A 19,865-nucleotide genomic window follows, 5' to 3' on the forward strand; every position below is an offset into this window, starting at 1 on the left:
GTAATAGTAATAATAATAATAATAATTAATAATAAAAATAATAATTCATCCATCATCCAATCCTACATTGCCCCATGAGGAGCGTAGGAGCCCAGGGCTAAGCAGTTGGTCCCGACATTTAAGATGAGAGTGACCAGCCTCATTCATCCCTGAGTGGCATTACATGAGCAGTCAACCCCAACCACCCCTTGGGTATAAACCTTCACCGGCTCAATCCGATTGGAGGACAATAATTACCCACTAAACCACCAGGCGCCAATAATAATAATAATAATAATAATAATCACTGACTATAGTACTACGTTCAGGGGACTATGCTGAGTAACAAGATAAATGATTACCTGCAACCCATGGAAACCCTCTGCGGCATTGGGTGGCAACCATATAATAATGAAACACCTGGTAGTCTCTTGTGTTAAGACATTACCACCATTAGCGCTGTTGACTGCACAGCTGCAGTTCTGTTGGCTCCAGGGATCGATTCCAGGAGGGGCCAGCTGGCGTCACACAACTTAGGTGTTCATCCCTTTGTGGACTGATTGATAAAATGAGTACCTAAGGTAACACCTAGGCGAGGTAACTGTGGTAACCCGGATGATGCAGTGGCCTTGTATCCCAGGATAGTGGCTGGATAACCAGCCACAATTTCTAATGCCTTTGTTATAGAGATGAGCACCACGGTTTAATGCCTCAAGGTAACTGCTCCCATCTTTACATTTACCTTACTCCATTTGGATGTGGACTATTAGAGTTTTTGTCCTATAGGTGGTAGGGGTTAATTGTTAACATGCTACTACTCAGGGACGAGCAACTGGTCACTCACCTTAAATGCCTGAACTAATTAACCCAGTCCCAGTCCCCTACTATCTTCATGAGGCAGTGATGGATGGGATAATGAACAGGTAGGTATACTTATTGATTTTTGAAGATTTAAAGAAGTGGTAGAAACATCTCAGGGATGGTTTTATACAGGAGTGACTAATAGGAACCTGAGAGTGTTGATAGTTGCCATTTTGGGTTTCAGGAACCTGATACTCACCTACGACAGAACAAACAAAGGGAAACCTGTGCGCATCATCATGTACCGGGATGGCGTCAGCGAGTCACGGTTCCTGGAGGTTCTGTCGTTTGAGCTGAAGGCAATGCGGGCAGCTTGCAATGAGCTGGAGGAGGAGTACAAACCCGGCATGACATTTATTGTGGTGCAGAAGAGACATCACACAAGGTAGGATAGATAGCAAGGAGAGAGAGAGAGAGAGAGTGTGTGCTTACAGAAGAGACATCACACAAGGTAGGATAGATAGCAAGGAGAGAGAGAGAGAGAGAGAGAGAGAGAGAGAGTGATTACCTATTTGTATCTTTACAGGAATGGGTCAAGCTCATATTGTCCCGTGTATTAAACAATTTTTATCATACATATCCCTTAATTTGTAAATAGTTTTGGCACACACTGTTGCATTCGGAAGTGCATTCCACTGATCAGTTGCCTTGTTTGGGAAACTGAGTTTCTTTATGTCTTTGTCACCTCCCTTTTTATGCATTTTTTTGCAGTGTATTCTTGCTGACCCCTCCCCATAGGTTATATACTCACTGATGTTTATTTTCTCTTTCCTTGAGATGCATATACAGTATATAGCATAATTATGTCTCCTTCTCCTTTTCTCTTGTAGTGTTGGCAGGCTCAGTTTTTCTAAAGTTTCTTCATAGCTTAGATCCTTTAAGCTTGTTACCCATCTTGTAGCAGCCATTTGTACTTTTCCAATATTATCTGTGTGTTTTTTGAGATGAGGATTCCAGACCACTGATAATTATTCCAGGGTTGGTCTGATGAATGATGTTATTATCATTCTCAGCATGTCTTCATTTATATATGTGAATGCTATTATATTAGCAAGCACATACAGCTCTTCTCAATAGGGTGGAATCAAAGGCTTTTCATTTCATTAACTCTCCTCCTCTTACTGGCTACCTTCAACCTCTGTCTCTTCGTTGCACTGTTGCACCTTTGTCTCTTTTCTATCGCTACTTCAATGGTCACTGCTCCTCTGAACTGTCTGCTTGCATCTCACCACCTTTACGACGGGCGTGTAGCACCCGTCTAGCAACAAACTCTCGTCCCTTTTCTGTCCAACTCTCTAATGCAAGAGTTATCCGTTACTCCCATTCCTTCATTTATGCAACAGTTCAACTCTGGAACTGTCTTTGTCTGTCTGTATTTCCTACTTCCTATGATTCCATTCTTTCAAACGCAGTGTGTCCAGGCATCTCGAAATAACAGATCTTGAATTTGACTGTCTGTTGTTTTTTGTTTTTTTTTCCTCCTTGGAAGGAACGGTTTGCGGGCTCCTGGCCTTTGATTCCTCTTCCTTGCATAAAAAAAAAGCAGTGTATGCATGTTCCGTACTTTCTATTTATGTGGTCTGCCGGAGGTAGTCTGTTGATAATCATCCTAGGTCCTTCTCCTTCTGCAGTGTGTGTTGGGTTGAACTTCCTAGCTTATAATACTAATCTTGTCTTTTTTTACTTTTACCAAACTTAATTACATGGCATTTTGTCCACACTGTATTCCATTTGCCATCTGTTCTCCATTCATGAAGCATATTGAATTCTTTTTGTAGCTCTCAACGAGAGTCTGTGTTTATTATTCTCCTCTGTATTTTTGCATCATCAGCGCACATATTTAGATAGCGTTCATTTCTAGTGGGGAGATCATTCCTTGTGTGGAATTCGGCTAGTCACTTCCCTCCATGATGAGTAAATTACCCCATAGTACTATTCTCATTTCCTTTTTTTCTTTTTTTCCCCCCACACAAGCGCGCGCGCGCGCGCGCGCGTGTGTGTGTGTGTGTGTGTGTGTGTGTGTGTGTGTGTGTGTGTGTGTGTGTGTGTGTGTGTGTGTGTGTGTGTGTTCTCTTTTTGTGTAATTTGTGTGCTTTTGCCTTTATGTGCTTTTGTTTGTCTTTGTCTTTTTGTATCCCGTGTGCGTTCTTTTTCTATCTGTTGTGTGCTTTCTATTATTATTTGTGCCTTCTCATTCTGTACTTTCAACTGATGGTGATGCGGGAAGCCCGCTCGGAGCTACAGCTGGGAGGAGAACAAACCCGGCACAACTTTTAGCGTGGTGCAGAAGAGACAGCACACAAATTAGGGTTGTAAAATGAGACGAGTGTTGGAAAGTAAGGAGTATGTTAGAAAGCAAGGAAATTATTAGAATGCAAGGAATATACTGGAAAATGAGGAAAATGTTAGAAAACGAAGTGAAATTTATTAAGTAATGAGATTATTAGAAAGCAAAGACGATGTTAGAGAAAGGGGAATTGTTAGAAAGCAAGGAAAACATTGCAACATGAGGAGAATGTTAGAAAGCAAGAATTTTAGAAAGCATCGAGAATATTAGAAAGCAAAAACAATTTGAGAAATCAAGAAAATTGTTGGAAAACAAAGGGAATATTCCAAAAGTGATGAGAATGTTGGGTGCAAAGAGACTGATAGAAAACAAGGAGAATCTCAGAGCCATGGGAATGTTAGAAAACGAGATCATCAGAATTCAAGGAGACTGTTAGAAAGCGTGGAGAGTATTACAAAACAAGGAATTGTTACGAGGTGAAGAGAACCAAGAAAGCAAAGAGGCTGGTAGAATTCGAGGAAAATGTTTGAAAATTATGTCACTGAGAGATATCCTCATTCGTGATGTCTCTGTGTAATGTTATTGTGCTTTGGAACAGGAGAAGGATTAGATTGCTGTTGTTGTTGTTGTTACCCCACGCTTATATGGATGTGAATCTAATGGACAACAGGCTGAAATTGTCTTTGAACACTCCACCATCTTTCTTTTAGGGGGATGGGAGAGGGCACTGAGGAACAATACAACCGCCGCTACTTGCACCTTCTTATAATTGAATGTGATATAGCAACATACACCTCGAGCTGATATATTTATAATCATTTAGTCTCCTCTGCCATTCATCATTCATCAGAGCAACTTGCTCATACCTGACCTTACACACATCACAACCCTCTACTCCTCCACTTCAAACTCTTTTATCTTTGTTTTCACACAGTACCATCAGGGTATTTATCACGCCCACTCTCTTACAGTCATCATTCTCACTTCTTACAATGCACCAGGCCACACGAACCTGCTAACTACTTGGTGCAGGACCCATATTAGAGGCTGCATGTGACAGTCGCTAAGTGTGTGTGTGTGTGTGTGTGTGAGAGAGAGAGAGAGAGAGAGAGGGGGGGGGAGGATAAAGTAGGCCCTAGCCTACAGGCCGTTCTGTCCTAGTCACCCCCTGCCTGAGGGATCCCAGGAGAAAACCGGGTATAAGAGATAGTGATGATCACTTTTGTTTATCTACTTTCTCCGTTTATAATACTGTGGTTAATAAAAACTTGTTTATTGCCTTTATCATTTTCTTCTTCCCCAGCATTTTGTTGGGAGTATGATGTTATGATGATGATGATAACACATTTTTTGTCGGGCAGGTTGTTCTGCAATGAGGATGACAGAACAGGTCCATCTAAGAATGTTCCACCCGGCACCGCTGTTGACAACACGATAACACACCCAGCTGAGAGAGACTTCTACCTGTGTTCTCACCTGGTACAGTATCTCTCTGTCTGTCTGTCTGTCTCTCTCTCTCTCTCTCTCTCTCTCTCTCTCCACCACGATGTAGCATTAAGAACATATCACCTGGCACTTCACACACTCTTTTAACACTTATTTTTCCTCAGTACTTCTAAAACACTTGCCAGAGTTCTCTGACTGGGTGGACTTATGAGTTAACTGGTTGTGGTCAGAGGTGGATCGAAGGGTGGGCCAAGGGGCCACATGCTTCTCCGGCAATTCTCTAAAAATATAAGGACACACACACACACACACACACACACACACACACACACACACACACACACACACACACACACACACACACACACACACACACACACACACACACACACACACACACACACACACACACACACACACACACACACACACACACACACACACACACACACACACACACACACACACACACACACACACACACACACACACACACACACACACACACACACACACACACACACACACACACACACACACACACACACACACACACACACACACACACACACACACACACACACACACACACACACACACACACACACACACACACACACACACACACACACACACACACACACACACACACACACACACACACACACACACACACACACACACACACACACACACACACACACACACACACACACACACACACACACACACACACACACACACACACACACACACACACACACACACACACACACACACACACACACACACACACACACACACACACACACACACACACACACACACACACACACACACACACACACACACACACACACACACACACACACACACACACACACACACACACACACACACACACACACACACACACACACACACACACACACACACACACACACACACACACACACACACACACACACACACACACACACACACACACACACACACACACACACACACACACCTTTTCCTTATCTGCCATCTAGCTCACAACCACAACCAAGGATAAAGTATACTCCACACTGCAGATCATGACCCAGTCGGTGAGATGGCATCAGAGAGTAGATGGTTCAGGTTCAGTGTTTGTGAGTGTCCACACTACTATCAACAGTATACTGTACTGTGCTCAGGTGTAGGAGAGATGAGGTGAGGGTGGTTGGAGGGGAAGGTAGAGAGGAAGGGAATAGTACGGAAGGTGAGCCTCGTAACACTGCCCAGAAATGCCCAAAACTCCCTCTCTGCACACAACAAACACAACGGACCTATGACCAATTCCCTGTTTTAACGAACTGTCTCTCAATTGCCAGACGCCTCAATACCAGCACCCCAAGGCCGAGATACACAAACCCACTTATCGATAATATGCGTTGTGGTACTGATGTGGATATGATTGGAAGTGTTATTATAAATACTTTGGGATGGTTTTGTAATGTGAAGAGGATGGAGAATGGGAAACTGACTAGGAGAGTGTACAGGAGTGGGACAGAAGGGGAGGGGGGGAAGAGGAGGCCAAGGATGAGATGGAAGGGCAGAGTGGAGAGATTTATGAAAAAGGGTATTTGGGTTGTAAGGAAGACATCCTAATGGCACATGACAGGGTGACGTGGAGGCAATTTGTTTGTCAGCACTCCTTCTGGTATTAAGGCGTCTGGCAATAGAGAGACAGCTAGTTAAAACAGGGAATTGGTCATAGGTCCGTTGTGTTTGTTGTGTGCGGAGAGGGAGTTTTGGGCATTTCTGGACAGTGTTACGAGGCTCACCTTCCGTACTATTCCCTTCCTCTCTACCTTCCCCTCCAACCACCCTCACCTCATCTCTCCTACACCTGAGCACAGTACAGTATACTGTTGATAGTAGTGTGGACACTCACAAACACTGAACCTGAACCATCTACTCTCTGATGCCATCTCACCGACTGGGTCATGATCTGCAGTGTGGAGTATACTTTATCCTTGGTTGTGGTTGTGAGCTAGGTGGGCAGTGGCGAGTAGAATAGGAAGAGAGAGGTGTGTGTGTGTGTGTGTGTGTGTGTGTGTGTGTGTGTGTGTGTGTGTGTGTGTGTCCTTATATTTTTAGAGAATTGCCGGAAGGGCATGTGGGCCCTTGGCCCACCCTTCGATCCACCTCTGACCACAACCAGTTAACCCATAACTCCACCCAGTCAGAGAACTCTGGCAAGTGTTTTAGAAGTACTGAAGAAAAATAAGTGTTAAAAGGGTGTGTGAAGTGCTAGGTGATATGTTCTTAATGCTACATCATGAGTGCATATAATACCTTAAGAATTACTTTAAATGGCTTTTCAGCTCTTGAGGTCCGATGTTCACTTTAACTATGCCTACAATGCCATATCTCCACCTTCAGTGACGATCTTTATATTAACACTAAAAGATTATCATTAGAAGTGTTATAAAAATTTGTTGAGCTGTATTATTGTTACTCTGCGACTGAACAGCGTGAAGTAGGTTGCAAAAGGTCGAAAATCTCCGTCAAGTTAAATTAACGAACTAGAGATCAAAGTTGCTCAGAGTGAGTTTCGGACCCTTCGACAGACATACCCCCGGTATACTCAGAGTTCAGCCTGAGTGTAGTTGGGGTTGTTCTTGTTGTTATGACCCCAGGCTCATCTAAATGTGAATCTGGTGGAGTCGGCCTTCGCCTGTTGGCCATCATTTTGGAGAATAGGGAGGGAGCTAAGAGTCGTATGTATAATTAGGCTGTGTAGTCGTCCGGTTATATCGGAGCCACACCTAAAGACATTTCTTTCAAGCTTAAGTGTTAATATTTATTTTCTGTAATCAACAGTACATACAAGGAATCACCCAGGCCACCAACTACCCCTATTAACTCTCTCATGGTCAAGACAACTCTAGTATTCTGTTCCAGTTAATGCCAGTCGGGTTTTATTCAGGTGAGTCATAGGAGCCTGAGGGTGTTTATCCTATAATCTCCAAGGCATGCAGTGAACCAATCGACCTACCCACTGTCATATGCATTGGGATGACAGTGGCTTAACCGTGGTTCAGCTGTAGACCATGATGTACAGTGATTCATGGGATCCCGAGTGTGTTAATACTTAATGCTGGCTTCCACTAATCCTCAGGGCATACGAGGAACCAGTTGACCCTCTCATTACCATGTACTTTGGGGTGACAGTAACCTAACCATGGATCCGCTGGAAACCATGATGTACCGTAAGGCATAGGAACCTGAGTGTAAATACAGACTTTGTTTAATCCTCAGGGCATACAAGGAACCAGTCGACCCGCCCACTACCATGTGCTGTGGGATGACAATGACCTAACCATGGATCAGCTGCAGACCATGACCTATGCCATGTGCCACCTCTACTCCCGATGCACTCGCTCTGTGTCCATACCAGCGCCAGTTTACTACGCCCATTTGGCGGCCTATAGGTATGTGTCCTTTATAGCCAGTAAGGTTTGTGTGTGTGTGTGTGTGTGTGTGTGTGTGTGTGTGTGTGTGTGTGTGTGTGTGCGTGCGTGCGTGCGTGCGTGCGTGCGCGCGTGCGTGTGTGTGTGTGTGTGTGTGTGTGTGTGTGTGTGTGTGTGTGTGTGTGTGTGTGTGTGTGTGTGTCTCTCTCTCTCTCTCTCTCTCTCTCCCTTTTGTGAGGTAGATAGGCATTTCCCTAAATTATCCTCTTCTTGTTCCAGAGCCAAGGTGCACGTCCGGGACCTTTGCCCCAGTGAAACATCATCAGATTCATCTGAAAAAACTGAAGCAGTGGCTGTGCCTTATGACATTTTGTCCCAAGTGGCCAATATCGACCACCATGATGACATCGCCTCCAAGCTGTACTTTGTCTAGAGTTGTTTCACTTTAACAAAGAATAAGACTACAGCGGCCCTCCATCCTTTCCACAATATACTTCTTTATGACTAGCATCATTTTAGCTTGAAGGAAATATTCTTCCTTTTTTATACTATTTATTTGTAGCATTGTGCTAGAAGAAGACTACTACGGCCCAGCATCCTTTTCATGGTTCATTTCTTCGCGACTAACATATTTTAAGTGGAAAGATTTTCTTACTTATTGCAACCTGCTTCCTATAGTTCAGTGACAGAAAATAGACAGTGTTACGGTTAAATATCGTTTCCACAGCTGTTCCTTGTAACTAGCATCATAGTCAAATACCAGCCTAATGTTACAACACAGTACTGAAGCTATTAAGATGTCAATTTTAGTATAGATATTAAGTTACAGAGTCCATGACAAAGGTTTTCTTTCGTTCTTGCTGCTTCCAGATGGGTAATTGTTGATGTTTATGCCTGTGATTGGAGGAGTCAGGATTTCGGAGGGTTGAGTTGTGAATGAATGAGAGTGTGACCCAATGAGAGTGTGGCCCATTCAGTTAGGCGGGCTCATGGTTAGGCTTTCTATCCTTTTTATCCAACCTCACCCATCCTTAAGTGGGAAAAGAGCCCTGGATGATAATGACGATGACAATGATGGTGAAAGCCTTCACTATGAGAGTTTTTTAACAGAACATTACATCCAATCTGTATTTTGTCTGTTGTTCATTCACTTTAATTTGGCAAGAGATTTTAATTCTTTTTCAGTTTATTTCACTTAGCTCAGTGTCATAAAACAGTGCTACGGCTACATCTTTTCCATGTTACACTTAATTGTGACTATCATATTTTAACCTGGTGGAGATTTTCATCCTCTTGCACCTTCTTTTTTGCAGCTCAGTGGCAGGATACAACAGTGCTACGGCCTTGACTCCTTTCCGATACAGTTCTTTGTTGCTGACATAATATTTTGACCTGGCAAAGATCGTAGACATTTTGCATCTTTTTTCATGTAGCTCAGTGGCAGAAAGCAATAGTACAGCCCTGCAGCCTTTCCTCATATTTTAACAGCAAGAGATTTTCGTCGTTTTGGAGCTTATCACCCGTAGGTCAGTGGCAAGATTAAGCAATACCATACTCTGGCAGGGTCTCCTTTCCACAGCAGCCTACTTCGTGACTGTACCTCTTTCATCTTAGCCTAGGTTTTCGTCCTTTTGCAGTCTGTTTCCCATAGCTCACTATCAGAATAAGACAATGAATGGGCACTGCTTCCTTTCCTTAGCACTTCTTCGTGACCAACACCATACTGTAATCATGTTAATTTCTAGTAATAGCTCAGCTTCCAGAATGGAGAGATATATATTTTACACCTAGTTAAAGCGAACAGATTGTAGTTTTACCCCCTACGATAGGTTTGTTTTCAAATGATACTAAGTGGTGCCAGGCACAACAACCCTCGCCCAACAGCAGTTATTTTATTGCTGTTAAATACTGCCTCGTTTTTGCCATTTAGTGTCAGTGCACAGTTAAAGTCTAAGGTAACGGCGCAAATGTTTTCAAGTTACGCCCTCTGAAAATCCGTGTTCTTGCGTTTGACTTTTGAAGGTCACTCAAGGTCAAAGGTTATGCTGCCAAATGAAATCCCATATGAGACTTCCAATATCTTGGTAACAGTAAATATCTCTATCTTTGACAAGTTTCAAGTTATAACCCCTTGAATATCCGTGACCTTGAGTTTGACCTTTCAAGGACACTTACGTCAAAGGTCAAGATACCAATTAAAAACCCATGTGGGATTTCCTGCATGTTGATAATAGTAAACATCTTTCTATCTTCAACCAGTTTTGAGTTATAGCCCCCTGAATATCCATGACCTTGAGTTTGACCTTTCAGGGTCATTCAGGGTCAAAGGACTTGGTACCAAATAAGCCCATATTGCGAGTTCCTGTATGTTCACAACAGTAAATATCTATATATTCATCCGTTTTCAAGTTATAGCCCTCTAAAAATCCATGACCTTGATTTTGACCTTTCAGGGTCACTCAGTTATCCCCAGATTTCAATCACTTTCTTTGGGGACAAATGCCCACATATCCTGAAAGTTTCATGCAATTTCATTCAGCCGTTTTTCCGTAATGTTAATAACAACAAACAAATTCAACCAAAAACAATACCTCGCCGGATTCCGTTCGGGCGAGGTAAAGGTCCGTAACCCCTCTTCAGCTTTGTTGATGGCCAGGTGTAGTCATGTTTGAGGATAAGCTTGACTAGTAACCAAGGAGATTCTTTCCTACATTATAATTAAGACAAATTTTACGCAGCCATGACTTAGTACTGTGGCTGATATTGATCTACTTCCTTCAATTGAAAACAAACCACCTGTACTGGGTTTGGAGGCTAACATTCTGCCCAGTAGCCAAGGCAACTCATTCTTATCCCATAGCTGAGATTCAGTGAATTTTGCACAACAATGACGCAGCATTCAGGTTGTGAAAGTGACCTACTTGCCTCAGTTAAAAACAAACTGACTATAATGGGTTTGGGGGTTATAACTGACTATTAGCCAAGGAGACTCATTCATCGCATGCAGCCAAGGCTTAGTACTGTAGCTGTGAGTGTTCCAATTCCTTCAGGTGGGAAGAAGCTGACTTGTCAGTTCTGTAGATAAAGTTTGTATTGTAGAAGATGGTCCATATAAAGCACTACTCCTTTTTCACTCCGCTAGGCAATTTCATGTGTTGATTGGATGGGTCAGTCAGCACCATGTGTCTCTCTTGCATCATTTATTCATTTCCTACTCTTACTGCCACACCTATGCCCATATCAGCAGATTGAGCCATCCGCACAACACAAGGTACCTCAAAATGAGTTTCTAGTGAAGCACTGTTTACAGACTATCCTGTTTACAAATAATGAAAATTATTTTAACTGCAAAAATACAAATGTGTCTCGAGTGTAATATTCCATTTACTTGGCCTTAAACTGCCATCTCTCCATCTTGAATGCTGAGTTGTAACAAGCCATAGCATTGTCTTATTTTACGTGAAATAAGCTGCAATAGAACGAGAATATGGGTCAAGTTAATGGGAAAGAGTTACAGTAAATTCCTTTCGAAGTGACACTTTTGATAAACGAAAGAGCAGAATATTATTATTATTATTATTATTATTATTATTATTATTATTATTATTATTATTATTATTATTACTACTACTACTACAACTACTACTACTACTACTACTACCAGTACTACTACTACTACTACTACTGCTGCTGCTGGTGCTGCTGCCGGTGCTGCTGCTATCACCACCACCACAACTAAAACCAGATTGTTGCTACTACTCCTGCTACAACAACAACTACTACTAAGACCAGATTGCTATTTATTATTATTATTATTATTAATATTATTATTATTATTCGTGCATAATACATTGTTGGGCTATATGGTTCGTGGATGTCATGCATGACGCGTTGCCAAGTTAGAGTGCTAATTAAAGGCAACTCAACACTTCAGGGTTTTATTCCTTCCACGCAAAGCTGAGGTACCCTAGCAAAACACTGTCTGTCTGTCTGTCTGTCTCTGTCTCTCTCTCTCTCTCTCTCTCTCTCTCTCTCCTAACTCACTCTTCCCCCGGACGGGGTAGTCCTTCTAAATTCCCCCGCCTCTACCACTAGAACATTACAGAATATTCTAGAACCTTGGAGAGAAGTCATTTTCCCGTTCAATAAATCACTTAAATAAACAATACACAACAATAATGACATGAACTAATTTCTTAGAAGAGAGAGAATCAGACATATGTTGAAATTCCCAGTGTTTTCACCACATCTCTGGATATGAACCACTAACCTAATCCTATGGCACAATAATATCTTCAAGAGAGTACAGTAATTTTAAAAGCCACGCCTGTAGTATTTTCATTATCCTTCGAACTGGTAGGATGCCAAGTGGTCTAGTGGATTAAGGTGCTCCAGCCGGCTGTTGTCCAGAGGAGTTCAGGTCCAAAAAATGGGTTAAATTGGTCACAATGCCGCTCAGGGCTTAGTGACTGGTCTCTCTCATCTCGATTCTACTGTCTCATATCAGACAATTTTATTCAACTGGAGAGATGAAATTCAGCCATTATGAACCCTTTTAACATGAGAATGGGGATTGAAAGACTGACTAGGAGTGTACGTGAGGAGGAGGGGGAGACCGAGGACGAGGTGGAAGGATGGGGTGGAGAGGTATATGAGAGGGGGTTGGGAGGAATCCCAGTCTTATTTGACACGAGAACCCGGTGGACTGCGGACCTAAAATGTCCTCTTGCAGAAGGAGATGAATGCACAGTTGGAAGGATAGAAACCGAAAGAGAGCAGTTTGGAAATTAAATATTTATACCAGGCTTGACTGAAAGCATTTGAGATATCAAGTGCAATGGCAATGCTTTCGCCAAAGTCCCAAAAGGAGGATGACCAGGAGTCTGAAAGGTAGGTGAGAAGATCGCCAGTGGAGCGTCCGAGGCGGAACCCATACTGACGATTTTTTGTGAAAGTAATAATGGCAGGTCCGCTTCATCTGCAGGCAGCTACTGAGGCACGTTTTCATCATGATTATCGCCATTATCATTATTCCTCAGTCTGTACATTCAAAGTTCCTTCCGATTGTGTATTTCCCTCCACAACAGATAAAGCCACCTTTTCATCTGTCAGGAGTCTTTTCATCATGACTGTTGAGAAGCAGATGTTCATCACTTCCACTAACAGTTTGTACATTCTCATTTCCTTTTGATAAACTTACACCCTCATCTATTTCCTGTCTTTCATTTCTAAAAGCATTGAGAGGCAAATTGTCATCACAGTCGCTACTGTCACTCATAGGTTTGCCTAAATCAGTTTCTAAAATTATACCATAATAGTATTTTCTCCTCCTATGCCAGCGTTTCTTACCCTGGGGTGCTAGCACCCCCAGGGGGTGCTGAAATCAATTTTAAGAGAAAATGCTGCATTATATTTTTTCTTACTGGATTTGCTTAGTATTGGCATCCGTGATTTTTTTTTTTTTTTTTTGAGACTATAAAATAAACTGTTAGGCAGTACTTCACTTCACTTTAACCCTGAAGTAGTGTAGCAACTGCAGTCCCAGTAACCAGATGTAGAGGGGTGCTGGACTGAGACCTTATTACAAGGAGAGTGCTGAGGTCGGAAAAGGTTAAGAAACGCTGTCCTATGCTTTCTAGCTTCCTGCCCTTTCTTAAATTCTTTTCCATCTCAAACACATTCAAGTTCATCAGTACCACAACTCTTCTTGAACGATCCTCCCAATTAACTGTAACTTGCAATACTTTGGTGATAGAAACTCCGGGTACAAACAGCTAGATAAGGAGTTTATTACGAGCTCACAACAAAAAAGTCTGCCCGTCTTGAGTGTCTGCTCTCAACTGACGCAGGGGCGCCGTGTTCCCAGGCGTGGGGCCCTGGGAAAGTGTGCTAGGTCAGCAAGTTTAGTGGGGGCATGTATGCATTGGGGGGGGACATATATACATCGGGGGTAGACATATTGTGGAGGGGGTACACTACTCCCCCGGGTAGCTGAGATGGTGTCTCCTGACACCAGGAGTTAAATGGTGTTTGATTATAGTATTAAGACAAGGTCGGGGAGGTTTGTACAAGGGATAAGTATGATACAGGGGCAGTAGGGGAGACATGGCCATGTTGAGGGGAGGGAATTAGAAGGATATATACAGATAAGATATACAAGGATTAATAGGTATGTGTCCAGTAAGGATCGAAGATATACATAGATATAATGGGGATTATACAATAATAGTTTGATACATGATAAACAAGGAGTAGATATGAGAGTTCTTTTGTTGTCCTTCGTTCATTTTTGTTTTTGTTTTTTTGTTGGTAGGTTCTGTAGGATACACTGTCACTCAATAATGCATGAAAGAAATACCATCATTTTCTAGTAGGCAGAGTTCTGTTCACAGTTGGTTAATTGTCAGATGGCATTGGTAGTCACTGAATGTGAGGGCACTAAGTACGGGGAGTTTCTACGTCGTGTGTAGGGCGTACTATGCCTGTAGCGACTCTGATTTCCTGGAGTCGACGTTTCATTTTTCTGACACAACAATGCACTGCACATATGATGAGTAGAAAACCTATGAAAGCGATAACCACAGGGGGAAACACAACTGTTGGATGAATCCATGAACGGCTGAAGGCCAGAGAAAAGTGATCCATAATGAAATCACTGTCATTGAGGAATGTTAGCATGCGCAAGTTAGGGGAGGTGACGGTAATGTTGGCAGATGGTAGGGTGGAAGGCATGTCGATTGGTTGAAAGATGTCATAGGAGTGTTTACGGACAGCTTGGTGACAGCGAGTGGCGTAAGTGATGACGGACGCTGATTTGTCGGTACAATAGTCTGGTGCTTTGTAGAGACCACTAGCGGGGACGGATCGAACCGAAGAACTAGGACACATGATTGTGTCAGAGATGGGAACAGCAAAGAAGAAGTACTGGACATGGTTCAGGTGAGCATGGTGGACCGGGAGTTCAGGAGCTGGTACAAAAGAACAGGCCGAGTAGATGGAATGGTTGCGAACTAAAGCAGACTCACAGGGTGTAGCACTGCTAGGGAAGATAGCGAAAAGGTGGGCAGCACAGAGACGAGAGGTCGGAGTAGGGGAGGAACATTTCTGGAGGTCTGTGGAAGAAAGGAAGGCAACTGAAAGATGATCATGGGAGAGGAGGAAATATTCTGAAGGAACAGATACTTGTAACAAGGAGTTGTTCAGGCGGAAAGGGAAGGGAATGATGTGGAAAAGGTTAAAGGTTATGGCAGATCGGAGAGGAATATGGATGACGACGTATTTGGTGAGAAGAGTGGCTTCGAGAACAGGATAATAATATTCGAGGGAAGAGTAGGGGAGGACTGGGGATAGACCGAAGGTGGAGTGAGCCCATTCCAGGACAGAACGGAGAGCTGAGACAGGTACTAAATCGGCAGTGACACGTTCATTTATAGCATCGACCAGGATACGAACCAAGGTATAGACTTGAGACAGGAGAGAGTCAATGGCCAGTTGGAGATTATCCATGTTGAGTTTGAGGTAGAAGAACTGAGAGATAACGTTGAGATCTGAAAGGTGGCGTTGTAAGATATCGGTGAAGTTGTTTAGAGTGGACGTGACGTCATTTAGGTGGGTCGTAAGCTTCTGTAACATAGTGTGTTGGATTTTAATGACTCGGCGTTGGGATTCGAGAGCTGAAGCTAAATGAGTGAGATCAGATTTGAAGCCAGAAATGTCACGGGCTGTAGCAACGCCAAACAAGCCACTCAGAATCTCACCGCCGAAGTCGAAGAGACCTCGTTTCACACGAGAATGACCAACGGGTGTCTGAATGGAAAATGTGTCATTGAGCTCAGTGAATCTGTTACTTATGTATTGCAATTACCAGGAGAGTGGGAGGAAAAGGTTATAGAAATACTCATTCGGGTTGTGTGTCCCCATGATGGCCGTGAGATGGGTCTAGATTCCGTGGAGCTGGTGTGCGTAGGCAGGTAGGGCAATGGCTACGTCGGCCAGGGGCGCAAGATCGTAGCACAGGGAGAACTAGTTCTCGATAATCATTACCTTGCCTCCTGAGCCGACCAAGGCCCTGGGACGTACTCCACCATCGTCCTGACCTGACCCAGACCCCAGGAGGGTCAGCACTGCCAGCAGGGAGATCGCTAACATCGTACCTAGAAAATCAGGGTAGAGTTAATGGGGGAGGTCTTGAAGAGGTTGATGGGCAGAGCGCAGTTTGGACTGATATTGATTGGTTGATGAATGAGTCGGTGGAGGTGGAGATGAAAGAGACTGAGGGATAGGTGGAGACAAAGTAGATTGAGGGATGTGTGGAGGGGAAGGTGGGTCAGGAGGTTGTGTAAGTGACTCTTCCAACACGAGGCCACGGGGTGCTCGCTTTAAGTCATCGACGTGGACCCATCTGGTGTCCTTAGTGGACAGGTCCTGGAGGTGAAATTTGTTGCCTTGTTGAGTGAGGACGCGGTGGGGCCCTGTAAATTTGTCATCCAACTTAGAGGAACGCGTATGGGAATGAGCAAAGACAAGATCACCTACATTGATAGTGATAGGAGAGGCAGACTTATGTTGGCGCTGCAGCATGTCCTCCTGAGAGGAAGCCAAAGTGAATTGGACATACTGGTGGATTGTCTGGAAGTTGGCCAATTTTAGTTTAACATAATCATCCATGTTGTAGATGGGTTCTGGCTTTGAGGATAAGAGAGAGTATAGGAGGTCCTTGTCAAAACCAAAGAGGACGAAGAAGGGAGATCCAGCAATGGATGCATTGATGGAGCTATTGATTGAGGACGCCACTTGGGGAATCCAGTAATTCCAGGACGAACTATGGGAGCCTAGATGTCTGAGGCACTCTAAGATCTTTCGGTTGTGGCGTTCAACAAGGCCACTGGAAGCCGGATGGTTAGGCACGACATTGCACTTACTGATATGAAAGCGGCGACAGATCTCATCTAGAAGGCTATTGTTGAACTCCGTACCGTTGTCAGTAAGAATGGTATGAGGGGTACTGAACGGGCAAATTACGTGATCTACAAAGGCACGTGCAACGCTCTTCGCGGTCTTGTCGGAGAGGGGTACAAGGACACAGTAGCGGGAGAAGTGGTCGACCGCTACGAACAAGTACTCAGTGCCGGATTCCGTGAGAGGTAGTTTTAAGAGATCGATTGAGACAGTTTCCCATGGTCGTGACGGGATTGGGTATTGTAAGAGAGATGCAGGTAAGCCAGTTGATCCTTTGTGGTGGTGGCAGGAGAGGCAAGAGTCACAGTGGGCATTGATATCGCAGTGCATGGTTGGCCAATAGTATTTGAGACGTGCTTGGCGCAAGCATCGGTCTTTACCTGGATGGGAAGCTTGAGGGGTATTATGAACAATGTGAAGAACCTTTGGTATCAGGGCAGTGGGGACAACAAGTTGGCGTACTTCGCGACTGGGCATGTCTTTGCCTGTTAGTAGTGTTTTCCTGTACAAGAGATCATCATCTAGCATGAACTCATCTAGTGATACTGGCAGAGTAGGTAAGGTCGAGGCATCGCCAGATTCTAGGAAATAAATGACTGTGGACCATACGGGGTCTTGGCGCTGAAAGTTTCGAACAACTTCTGACGTTAGTGTAGTGTTTTCAGTTACTTCGGGCTGCATTGATGTTATAGCTGCTGCTACGTGACGTGCGTCTGCGACTACATTCAACTTGCCTGGTACATATTGAAAAGTGGGATTAAAGTCCTGGATGATGACGGACCATCTAGCTAACCTACCTGTTAGGTTGCGGTTCTTGAACAAATCACATAGTGGAAGGTGGTCTGTTTGGATATGCACTGGATAACCATAGACTATATCTCTGAAATGTTTCAAGGACCAGACTACCACTAGCGCTTCGAGATCTGTGACACTGTAGTTACTTTCAGCGGTTGTAAGGGTGCGACTAGCATATGCTATTACGCGCTTCCTTGATGCTTCATCGAGTTGCATCAAAACGGCACCAAGTCCAGTGCCTGAGGCGTCTGTGCAGAGAAGGAAGGGTGTGGTATAATCAGGGAACGCTAGAACAGGGGCATTTACAAGAGCTGTCTTTAGCTTTTGGAAAGCCTGTGACTGGTCGTTAGTCCAAGCAAAGGGCACATTCTGCTTGAGTAAGTGGGTCAGAGGAGCGGCGGTCTTTGCGTAGCCTTGTATGAATCTATGATAATAGCCACTGAAGCCCAGGAAACTTCGTAAAACGTTGGTAGTGGTAGGTTCTGGGAAGTTAATAATCGCCTTAGTTTTATCCTCATTAGTATGAATGCCTTGTGCATCTACGTCATGGCCTAGGAATTTGATTTTCTTTCGCAGGAAGTCACATTTACTGAGACTGATTTTCAGGCCTGCAAGCTGGAGGCATTCAAAGACTTGCCGGAGCTTGGTGAAATGGTCAGGGATGGATTTACTCACAACAATATCATCTAGGTAAGCAAAAAGACAGTGTCCCATCAAACCGCTGAAGACTGAATGGATAAGTCGCATGAACATGGAAGGAGCATTTCTCAGACCAAAATGGAGTCTCTTAAACTGAAAATGTCTGGAAGGGGTGCTGAAAGCTGTAACTGGGCGAGAGGACTCTTCCATTTCGACCTGCCAGTACCCGCTGAGGAGGTCTAAAAATGAAAAGGCTACGTTATTTTCACCAAGGGATTCTAGCAACTCAGTGAGGACGGGTAACGGGAAACGGTCTGGAACAGTGACAGAATTGACCTTACGATAGTCGACTACTGGTCTAAAGTTGCCGTCCTTCTTTGGTACTAAGAAAAGTGGGCTATTCCATGGACTGACGGAGGGCTCAATAATGTCCTGGTCTAACATGTTCTGTACCATTTGATCTGTCTGCTTTCTCTGGCTGTGAGGAAATCGATACGCTGGTATGTAAATCGGCTGAGTTCCTGGTAGTAGTTCAATCGTATGTTTGACAAGGTCTGTTCTACCCATCGGTTCACTGGGTAAGGCAACCACGTTTCTGTACGAGGTCAGAAGGTCGAGTAGCTGAGGCGTATTTTCTGGGAAATCTGTGCAAGTGAGATGTGAGAGCACATCGGGTGAATATGTCGGCGCAGATCCCGTAGAGTTAATAGTACATACTCCGATTGGCGTACTGTCATCAGTCTGAATAGTAGGAATTGAGGAATCCTGGCACACTTTACGGCTGCTGGGTATACTAGGAAGTCTCCAATCTTTACACCACTTTTAAGTTTTAGTGGAGCATTTGTGACATTGAGCAAGTACAGGTAGCATAAACTGTCCTCTAAGACTGTACACCATGCTGACTCATAAGTCAAGCCATTCACACAACACGTCTCAGGTAGTGTTAGTACATCCATTCCTTCTTTCGCACCAGCAACACAAACAGAGACTTTGGTGAACTCATGCGGTAACAAAATTGTGCACATATTCCTTACTGCACGTTTCATCTCTGCGTGTTGGAGAAGATCATTCACACTGTGTGAGGTAGGTAATTGAGACATGTCTGAGTCAGCGATAGTGCTGTCGGGAGAGGAGGTAAGAGCCATTTCTGAAGGCTGAGAGGATGTAGCAGTAGATATGGAGGAATTTATGTCCTTGCTCGCAGTCAGTGAAGGAATGATCTCTGTGTTCTCAGATGATGATAGTGGTGGTTTGGGCTGGTCTGGACTTTTTGGTAGCGATAGGGACAATGGTAACTGAAGGACTGATTTGATCGTTAGAACAGGACGGGGACATTCCATACTGTGTACTGGGAATCCAGAAATGTCTATACTACCACAAGTAGGTAATAATGCAATGGAGTGTTGTGCCATGGTGGAGAAACCAATAAGGGCATCTGCAGGATACTGCAAGTCATTAGT

The 19,865-nt window shown here is 43.9% G+C and overlaps 1 protein-coding gene across 1 annotated transcript in view; it reads left to right on the forward strand.

Annotated features, from left to right (window-relative positions):
- LOC145391857 (protein argonaute-2-like) overlaps window positions 1-8,446 on the forward strand; it is a 157,794-nt gene extending 149,348 nt beyond the window's left edge. The window contains exons 14-17 of the mRNA XM_080266344.1: window positions 1,025-1,225; window positions 4,489-4,606; window positions 7,862-8,034; window positions 8,293-8,446. Of these exons, the coding sequence (XP_080122470.1) occupies window positions 1,025-1,225; window positions 4,489-4,606; window positions 7,862-8,034; window positions 8,293-8,446 (646 nt within the window). The remainder of the gene's footprint in view (window positions 1-1,024; window positions 1,226-4,488; window positions 4,607-7,861; window positions 8,035-8,292) is intronic.
- The last annotated feature ends 11,419 nt before the right edge of the window (window positions 8,447-19,865 follow it).

This window comes from Coenobita brevimanus, chromosome 20 (assembly GCF_032717465.1).
Source record: "Coenobita brevimanus isolate Jiangsu-jjx chromosome 20, ASM3271746v2, whole genome shotgun sequence".
In the NCBI taxonomy this organism is placed as follows: Eukaryota; Metazoa; Arthropoda; class Malacostraca; order Decapoda; family Coenobitidae; genus Coenobita; species Coenobita brevimanus.